This window comes from Lytechinus variegatus, chromosome 11, assembly GCF_018143015.1.
Source record: "Lytechinus variegatus isolate NC3 chromosome 11, Lvar_3.0, whole genome shotgun sequence".
NCBI classification, from domain to species: Eukaryota; Metazoa; Echinodermata; class Echinoidea; order Temnopleuroida; family Toxopneustidae; genus Lytechinus; species Lytechinus variegatus.
In genome coordinates, this window is record NC_054750.1 from 12,460,317 (window position 1) to 12,470,759 (window position 10,443).

General features: G+C 36.9%; 1 protein-coding gene across 2 annotated transcripts; it reads left to right on the top strand.

Moving 5' to 3' along the window:
• Positions 1-4,157: 4,157 nt before the first annotated feature.
• On the top strand, positions 4,158-9,650 carry LOC121424073 (sulfotransferase 1C4-like). Of its 2 annotated transcripts, none has more exons than XM_041619658.1 (6): positions 4,158-4,373; positions 5,627-5,716; positions 6,552-6,675; positions 7,240-7,334; positions 7,928-8,123; positions 8,859-9,650. In XM_041619658.1, exons 1-6 carry the CDS (start codon positions 4,263-4,265, stop codon positions 8,966-8,968), a joined length of 726 nt encoding a protein of 241 aa, XP_041475592.1. In that variant the 5' UTR covers positions 4,158-4,262; the 3' UTR covers positions 8,969-9,650. The 2 variants fall into 2 exon arrangements, with proteins under 2 accessions (XP_041475592.1, XP_041475591.1); XM_041619657.1 differs by lacking the exon at positions 4,158-4,373 and adding an exon at positions 4,406-4,701.
• Positions 9,651-10,443: the final 793 nt, after the last annotated feature.

A 10,443-nucleotide genomic window follows, 5' to 3' on the forward strand; every position in this document is an offset into this window, starting at 1 on the left:
GATTTCTTGGGGGGAAATGTATAAAACCGGGATAAATCTCAATTGACTGTATTCAAGTCTATGGCATATATTTGCCTCTGCCACAATTGCAATTGCTCCTGTTTTAATTTGTGGGGGGGGGGTCTACATTAGGGTTGGCATTGTAATAGGGTTTTATGTTAGATAGGTATAGAGTTGGGTTTAGGGTAGGATTTATGGGGTTACATTCAGGGTTTAAGTTAATCATTCGATTCGTGTGTGGAATATATATATTGAAAATCGTAAAAATGGAGAATCATATATCACAATAAAGGAGAAAATAAGGAGAACACGATGGTGTACATCATTTATCATGGAGACCGATGAAAATCAGTTAATTGATAGTTTTGAAGTTCTCTCTCTGAATGCTTCAAACACGCAGAATTACGTCCGCGAAATTGGGGATTTTTTTATGACGTCACTGTCTGTACGAGAGGCGTGATTGGCTCTCCCACGTGAAGCTCCACTTGCATGCAAAACCTGTTGCAAGGGTACATTTTCTCCACATTGTCACTGAATACTTCGATCCCGAAATGAAAGAAAACCCAGAATTTTATCTAAATTTGGATTTTCAAATTGATGATTTTGAGATGAAGAGAATGATGATGAAGTGAACAACACAGTGACGTAGTTGGAGGTAAATTGGCGGAATTACGCCGATGATGATGATGAAAATTCAACTTGCAACAGCCAACACGATCACAAGTGAAGTCATGTACATGCCGATTCGCTACCAATTCATGCTGCTGGAAGTGCTAGGTACACCGCGCGGGCCAAATTGAATTCATGCTGAACATGAATAACCACATCCAGACAGAGTCTATCATAAGAAGGAAAATAATGTTATAACTGTACTTACAAACAAGTGAATAATCCGAACCTGAAGGCAAATCAACTCAACGAATAGTAGCAGACGATATGGCATATGCACTGACGATAAACTTCATGTGGCTGGGATAGATTGTCACTCGTTCTGTTAGATGTAACTTTTATCTCATTAATTTGACAAAATTACGAAACTCGGGGAATCATTTATCTATATAAAAATATAGTAACATCTCTTATCATTTTTTGAATTACGATAAAACCTGTTTTGAAGGAAAACGTTGAGGTAAATTAAAATTAGATGTAAAAGATCATGCGTAGCATTATGTGATCGTAAACAAACCATCACAACACATGCCGTATTGTTTGCTCGCCTTGGCTGAGACCGAGAGAATAGATCTATGCACGTGTTGCACAGCTCTCCATCAGCTCGGCGAGCAAGGAAGGAATACGTGCATGTTCGAGATGGTTTGTTTGCAATGACATACAAGCTACGCATGTTGGGTGATCTTTTACATCTAATTTTAGTTTACCTCAACGTTTTCCTTCAAAACAGGTTTTATCGTAATACAAAAAATGATAAGAGATGTTACTATATTTTTATATATATAAATGATTCCCCGAGTTTCGTAATTTTGTCGAATTAATGAGTTACAAATTACATCTAACAGAACGAGTGACAATCTATCCCAGCCACATGAAGTTTATCGTCGGTGCATATCGTCTGCTGCTATTCGTTGAGTTGATTTGCCTTCAGGTTCGGATTATTCACTTGTTTGTAGGTACAGTTATATCATTATTTTCCTTCTTATGATAGACTCTGTCTGAATGTGGTTATTGAGTCATTTTCATGGATTTAATTTGGTCCGCGCGGTGTAGCTAGCACTTGTAGCAGCGGCAGCTGCATGAGTTGGTAGCGAATCGGCATGTACATGACTTGTGATCGTCAGGCGGCAAGTTGAATTTTCATCATCATCGGCATAGTTCCCCCAATTTACCTCCAACTACGTCACTGTGTTGTTCACTTCATCTTTAAAATCATCAAATTGAAAATCCAAATCTAGATAAAATTCTGGGTTTTCTTTCATTTCGTGATCGAAGTAATCAGTGACAGTGTGGAGAAAACGTACCCACGCAACAGGTTTTGCATGCAAGTGGAGCTTCACGTGGGAGAGCCATTCACGCCTCTCGTACAGACAGTGACGTCATCAAATTCCAGTCAATTCAGAGACCGATGCGAGGCATATTTCGGAAGGGCATTTTAGCGTTTTTTAATCGGCGATTTTCACCTTTTTGTATTATTTTCGGTATTTTTGAATGACCCACTGATGATCCCCACATCATTACCTTTCCATTGATATATAATTAGACCACATTCATAATCTATATATTTCTCCTTTAAAGGTACGCACTGGATGAGCGAGATAGTCAATTTTCTGCTCGCTGATGGAGACGCTGAGAGAGTCAATAGACGTTCATCAATCATCCATATCGAATTCGCTCTCATCTATGACGTCGGGAAGGAGACATCAAAATATTCTTACATGTATAAGGTAAAGCAGGGGCAGATCAAGCATTTATAATAAAAAAAATAAAACAAACAAAATACAATTTCAACAAAGAAGAAGTTTAAAAAAGAAAAAGAAAGATTAAGTCCAGGTTAAGGCCGACGTGGCCAAGTCATTTTGTTCTGCCTCGTTAATAAAAAAAAAAAATATATATATATATTATAAAGAAATGGATGAAGAGAACAATGGTAGGCGTAGCTTAAATCAAGGTTCCCCAGAGCTATCTACCCTTTGGAAAAATTGGTGATGCCGAAAAAATGTCTTTGGCGGGAATCAAACCCGGGCCCCGAGCTTTGAACGCCCGTGCCTTAACCACTAGACCACAGAGACGGGTTAGTGGTTAGGGCGAGCCAGATCCAATTGACCGTCAGATAGACAGATTTTCGACACTATACGAATTATATTTTCCTTTGTCGGGTGAAGGTGAGTTTTGAACAATGACAAGCTGCCATGCCTCAGCTGGATCAAAGCTATTGCTTTGATACAGTACACGTATGGGAGAAGAAATACAAATGTGTAAAGCAGTACATGTAAAGCTTTACACATTTATATATATATATATATATATATATATATATATATATATATATGTGTGTGTGTGTGTGTGTGTAAAGTTATACATGTATAACAGCTTTTGGCAACTCTTTTTTTATTTAAATATTGTAAAGAAATGGATAAAGAGAACAATGGTAGGCGTAGCTTAAATCAAGGTTCCCCAGAGCTATCTACCCTTTGGAAAAATTGGTAATGGCGAAAAAATGTCTCTGCCGGGAATCAAACCCGGGCCCCCAGCTTTGAACGCCGGTGCCTTAACCACTAGACCACAGAGAAGGGTTAATGGCTAAGGCGAACCCAATCCGATTGACCGTCAGATAGACAGATTTTCGACACTAGTGGCATTACCACTGATCTCTATAAAAAATCAGTGGGCATTACCAATAGCTTTGATCCAGCTGAGGCATGGCGGCTTGTCATTGTTCTAAACCCACCTTCACCCGACAAAGAAAATTATAATTGGTATAGTGTCGAAAATCTGTCTATCTGACGGTCAATCGGATTGGGTTCGCCTTAGCCATTAACCCTTCTCTGTGGTCTAGTGGTTAAGGCACCGGCGTTCAAAGCTGGGGGCCCGGGTTCGATTCCCGGCAGAGACATTTTTTCGGCATTACCAATTTTTCCAAAGGGTAGATAGCTCTGGGGAACCTTGATCGAAGCTACGCCTTCCATTGTTCTCTTTATCCATTTCTTTACAATATTTAAATAAAAAGAGTTGCCAAAAGCTGTTGTACATGTATAACTTTACACATTTGTATTTCTTCTCCCATACATGTACTGTATCGAAGCAATAGCTTTGATCCAGCTGAGGCATGGCGGCTTGTCATTGTTCTAAACCCACCTTCACCCGACAAAGGAAATTATAATTGGTATAGTGTCGAAAATCTGTCTATCTGACGGTCAATCGGATTGGGTTCCCCCTCGCCATTAACCCTTCTCTGTGGTCTAGTGGTTAAGGCACCGGCGTTCAAAGCTGGGGGCCCGGGTTCGATTCCCGGCAGAGACATTTTTTCGGCATTACCAATTTTTCCAAAGGGTAGATAGCTCTGGGGAACCTTGATTTAAGCTACGCCTACCATTGTTCTCTTTAACAATTTCTTTACAATATATATATATATATATATAAATTCAAGGGAAGCTTGATTTTAAGCAACGCCTATACCATCGTTCTCTATTCCCACTCATTTCATAACAAAATGATTTTGTGGTGTGCGCCTGCTAGGTAGCCTCACTGCGTTTTGTGCTCCCTACAAACTGTGGATTATTGTGGTATTTGTGAGTTATCTTGATTTCTTAATGTTGTCATGTTCATTGGGAAGTGCATTTGATTTGACTGGACATTTTGCTGTCAAATACTTTGCTGGAATAATGTGTCAGGAAGCTGTGGAAGTTTTTCTTTTTCTGCTGGTGAGTTTGAAACTTGGCAGCCATTGACTTTGTACACAATACTACACACCTCTACTTGAACTATCTTCTGACCATCAATAGGTTGACTTCAATTTGATCTGTAAAGTCCATTGTTGATGAACAATGGGATTTAATCCTGGCAGGACATTCCTCTTTGTGTTCCCGCTTAAGACTTTATTGTCCTTTGGACATGAATGCCAGCAAACCTATTCAACTTCTCTATGGAAAAAAGAGAAACTCTGCTGGAAAGCCAGGAGTTTGTAAATTCTATGGAGCTCTAGTTGCCTACTACCCAAACAGCACAGCTTTATTTCAGTCGACCATATTGGTTTGTGGTGATGTTGATCCCAATCCGGGACCAGTTCAGGAAAGAGATATTGATCTACATCTGCCCCACCCGGATCTGAAGCTCCTCCCACAAAGAGCGCTCCCTGAGAAGATTTACGATGCTGCCACTCTACATCGTCTCAATACCACACGCCTGAAGGCATGGTTACACCGCCCGAGCGTTGTTAGAGCGGTCGTGGAGCGGTAGGGAAAGAGGGTGGAATTTCGCTCTCAAAATTGGGGGGAAAAAACAACAACAATCGAAATCGAAAATGGTAAACGGTTGCGAGCGGTGATGATTTTTTTCTCTCCGCTCCTCGACCGCTCCAACAACACTCGGGCGGTGTGACCATGTGTCAGTTTCTACATCCTGATGTTTGGAACCGGATATGCAGCCTTACCATTCTTTGCCATTTTGGTTCACTATTTGATGGGGAATTCAGTTTCCAGCTGTTAAAAAATATCGAATCTCAACTGGCTATTACAAGTCATTCGTTCATATTATTCACGTTTTAATTTGAACTTCAAATTTTCTTTGGTATCATCAAAGCGACTAAGAATCTATAGGTATTGAGACAGAAAACAACATTTATGAAAAACGGATCTTACCCCTTTTGACAAATGAGCTCTTCAGTTTGGTCGCAAAATGGGTTAAGTCCGCTCAAAGAAAATCATTTTTCTCCCATATTGCAATATTCTTATGCGAGACTAAATTTTCATGATATCCTACAGGCGGCATGTGAATATATAAAATTGGGTATAAAAGAAATCTACCTGTCTTCATATTTTTTAAATATTTTTTCCAAAAAAATTCTTTGTGGACCTAACCCCTTTTGCAACCAAACTGAAATGGACCTAACCCTTTTGCAACTGAGCTCTTCATAATAAAATCATAGTGAATTTCTGTTCTGTTTTTTCTTTTCCAGCTGTTGAAAAATATCGAATCTCAACGGGTTATTACAAGTCATCTGCGGTACAGATTCCTTCCAAAACAGGTCGATGAGAAAAAGACGAAGGTAAATTATCTTGATTATTTTATTGTGAGATTAATTCTATGCCAATGTTTTTCGTCACTTTAAATCATTTATAACACCGTCTACACATCAATGCATGTTCCAAAGGAAAACTTCTTAATGAGACTCACTCACTGGTAAACTGTTAAAGTCTAAAGTGGTTAACTGTAAAAGAAAATTGTTCCTAATATTTGCTATTAAGTATCATAGAGATTGGTTCTATAAGACAACACATGATTTTCGCCTTTATTATTTTTTTAAGAATAAGAACATGAAGAACGTGATGTCTCACCTGATGCAGTAGCGTATACCTGGCAAACTTCGTCGGTATTCGGGATGGAAAGGTGGAGGGGGGGGGGGGGGCTGACAACAGCAACAACAACAAGAACAAAAAGAAGTTAAAAAGACCATTTCTGGTTTATTTTTTTGACAACCAAAAAAAATGATACAAATTATGTCAGAGGGTGGGGGCAATTTGTACCCCCTGTATATTTATATATAGCCGAATGATTGAAATTGAATAAATTAAAATAGTTATCAATTTTCTCCTCTTCCTCATTCTCCTTTCTTCTTCTTCTCCTCTTCCCTCACCTTATTTCATTTCTTCTTTTTCTTCTTCTTCTTTTTCTTCTTCTTCTTTTTCTTCTTCTTCTTCTTATTCTTCTTCTTCTTCTTCTTCTTCTTCTTCCTCTTCCTCTTCTCCTCTTCTCCTCCTTCTTCTTCTCACATTTTCTATCTCTTCTCATGTGAGACGAGACTTGGTGGCAGCATTTGACATGCACAAATCTATTATTTTCCTTTTCTCTTTGACATGTTTGACGCCCTCTATTTTCAACAGATCATCTACGTCGCACGGAACCCAAAGGACGTGTTCACATCATGGTTTCATTTCTTGAAGAATGATCCTCGCTATGGGCACCTCCCTTGGGAAACGTACTTCAACGGTGCTTTATCAGGGGAATGTAAGTATTTAAGAGCCGTTTGTTCTCAGCATTGTTATATATTCTTTGAGTTATCTTCATTTGCCTGATCAATGATAATAATATTGATAAAGATGATGATGATAATAATGAATATAAAACAGTAGTGATAATGACAGTATCAATGTTTAATAACAACAATAATGATAATAATAATGATAGCGACAACAACAACAATAATAATGATAATGATAATAATAATAACAATGATTACGACAGCAATAAGAATAACGATAATCGACATTGCAAGCACTCTTCTTATTTGATCTCGACTCCTTTGCGTATTTTTGAATCATTATTTCATTCGTAAAATTGTAATTACGAATATATCCCAAATAGACGGCAAGTGTCATCTGGGGCCCATTTCATAAAGAGTTACAACTGTTGTAACTTTGCCATTATGGTAACTACCATGGTAACCTTGATTCTGATTGGCTGTTGAGCCTTGTTAAACGTGCCCCTGATGTAGCTTTGGTTGACATGACTGTGACCACATGCCAAAATTACAGAATTACAGTTACTTCACTGGGACATGTTTCCTTTCAGATATATTCGGGTCATGGTTTGATCACGTCTTGGAATTCTGGAACATGCGAGAGCAAGAAAACGTTCTTTTCTTGAAATACGAAGACCTCAAATCGGTAAGATTTATTTTGATATCCTGCAATTCGATTTATTATGCACACAGATAGTGCGTAAAAGAACGTAACTTGCACCAATTATGAACTGAATGATAATTCAAATAAGAAAAAGAAAAGAAGAACTGTTATTAAAGTGATTGATTGGATCTATAGACTCTCCAAGTTAAGTCTGTCTGCGATAAGTTGTCGCAGATAATCGTCGTAATTATCGCAGACTAGTGCCTTTCAGCCAATCAAAAAACCATGGATTTCATTAACAATTCCTAATCAGCGATCATGGCAGTACAAAGACTTTTATAAGACAGAGAGAGAGAGAGGGGTGGGGGGGGGGGGATAAACGAAAACTTGAATAAGGGAGCAAAGCAACCGAACTTGACATAGGGTGCTTTTGCATTTTCTCTGAAATAAAGGGATATGTGCAAACTGCTGGTGAATTTTGTGAAAATTTTATGCTTAGACTTTCATCCTGTCCACAGCATGAGGGTCTTTTTCTTCCCCCTCCCCCAATTTCTCCTTCTTCTCCTTCTCTTTCTACACCTCCTCGTTATATGTTGTTCTTCGCCATTTTATCCTCTGATCCCCTTTTCGAGCAGAACGTTCGAGAGACGGTGGCTTCCATCGCTAACCATCTCAATCTAACCCCTACTGATGACGTCATCGATAAAGTGGTTCAGAGTACTAGCTTAGATGAAATGAAGAAGAGGTACAAACAGATGGAAACAGACACCCAGGATCCTTTTAAAATTCACTATGGCAAAACTTACGGTATAAACAGTTACGTCAGAAAAGGTAATATTCTAATAATTCTGTATTATGCACAATGATTGTGTGTGTGGGGGGGGGGTGGTTCTTTCGAGAAAAAAAGATGTAGGCTTTGAAGTAAACAATGCCTTGGATATTGTTTTTTTTAATATAAAAAAAAAACTGAGTGAATTTTAAAATTCGGAAAGCAAATAGTGGTAATTTGGCACGGATCGAATATGATGCTTAAAACGGAGTTTAGGCAAACTTTCTTATCTATTATTAAGCTTATACGCTGTGCAGTAAAAAAAATGAGGTATTCACAAGGCTCTGCTGAGGGAACTTCTGCTAAAATATCCCGACAGTGAGGAGCCAACCAAATCAATATTTGCAGGGGGGTTATTAACATGATTAACAGCGGTACATGATATTAACGGGGTCCATTCATCATCAGACACGTGCATGGCTTATCTATAAAACGTAGTTTAGACAGCTTGTTTACACAGCTACTTTATTATGTTCATTTTGATCATGTATATATTTTGGTTTGTTTGGCTTTCTTTAACTTGAAGACTGGGAGAATCATACCGACCAGGATGTGCATATAACTGTTTTGTTAAATTAAGCGAAATTTTAAAGTGTCATAACTTTCTTATTTTACATCCAATTTTGATAAAATTGTCAGTGTTATACTTCTCTTTTTATTCAAATCAACTTTTTTGGGGATGGACTTGTCCTTTAACATGTCATTAGTATTTTTTCTATGTTTTTTCAACTTTATAGGGAAGATTGGAGATTGGAAGAATCTTTTCACAGTGGCGCAGAACGAGGAATTTGACCGAGTATTCCAGGAAAAAATGAAGGATAGTGGATTATCCTTCGTATTCCAGTAATACACGTCGTCTACCATGCCTGTCTGCTGTAAACTAGAATCATAAAATCTGTTGGATTAACTCACCATTAAAAAACCCCAAATTATTATGTACCACTTAATTTAATTCCTTTATAATCTTAATGTCTGATACAGTCAAAATTGCTTTATCGTTAATTGATTCTCTGTCTACTAAAATAATATGAGCGGCGATTTTATCAGATTTGTTTTTTTTAATCCCTCAAGGGAAACCGAGGGGTGGTGAAGTCCCTCTTTCAATATATGGAGGGACACGACCCCAACCCCTAAATTGATTTACAAAAATATAATATTGAAGAGTGCACACTTTTCAAGCAAAGGGGAATAATTTGAAAATTCAACTTTTGGGGCAGAAATGAGTCCCTCCGATTTCATTACAAGATTAAAAAACGGCTTCTTTGTTTTCTGTTTTCCAATTGGATAATACATGGAAGAAATTTTGTTCGCAAAATACAGGGACAGTACAACGTCAAAAAAAAAAATGTTTGGACACTTTATAACATGTTGTTATTGTCTTCTCTCAAATACAATAACAGTGTAAATATCATAAGTAAATCACACAATCACTGAAACAAGTATTACAGATTTATACAATTGCACAGTGATCAAATTATACAATTGTACAGTGGTCATTAAGAAAAATATATATAAAATGATGGCAATGACGAACAAACAGATTGAAATTCATAAAAATCTAAATGATAAGAGAGAAAATACAAAGATAAAAATAAAGGTGGTGTACCTCCACCAACCCTTAGGAATCATGTTTTTTTGTATTGAGTAGTTTTTATTGACAACTTCAATTCATATACAAAATGAAATATATATAGCAAATAGAACTTTGAAACATAATATTTTCATGAATGTTCCAATAAAACACAATGTCAGACATCTTCCAATACATAATTATAAATAACATTGATGATAATTATATGCATCAAGAAGAAACTTCTACAGAAAATTCCAACATATTGATTTTTTTTTCCAGTGTCAAATAAAAAACATAAGAGAAATTTTCCAAATACAAAAATAAATAAATCATTAATAAAACCTAAACGAATTGAAGCCATCAGCATATATATATTTTTTTGATAATCATGATTATTTCGATCGATTGAAATTATGTCATGGTCACATGTAAACTTAATACATTTTTTGGCATTGTAATATTCCAAGTTTGATTTTAAAAGTTTTAACAAGCATGATAGTATTATTTTTGACACTTTTGACAAAAAATATTTAATCGAACATATAGAAATAGACTTAAGTATACTAACAATATCCCTCTCACCGACTAGTGTATAAACTAATTTTGTTACGAAAAACTTTAAAGGTCAAGTTCATCCAAGGAAAATGTTGATTTTAATAAATAGAGAAAAATCAAACTAGTATAACGTTGAAAATGTCATCAAAATCGGATGTAAAATTAGGAAGTTATGGCATTTTAAAGTTTCATAA

What these genes read in the sequence shown, in the direction of transcription:
- LOC121424073 (XM_041619657.1), top strand. Translation starts at nt 4,564, where the DNA reads ATGAATGCCAGCAAACCTATTCAACTTCTCTATGGAAAAAAGAGAAAC. An exon ending in CGGTGCTTTATCAGGGGAAT is followed by an intron (nt 6,676 to 7,239) that starts GTAAGTATTTAA and finishes GTTTCCTTTCAG; the next exon opens with ATATATTCGGGTCATGGTTT. An exon ending in AAACAGTTACGTCAGAAAAG is followed by an intron (nt 8,124 to 8,858) that starts GTAATATTCTAA and finishes TCAACTTTATAG; the next exon opens with GGAAGATTGGAGATTGGAAG.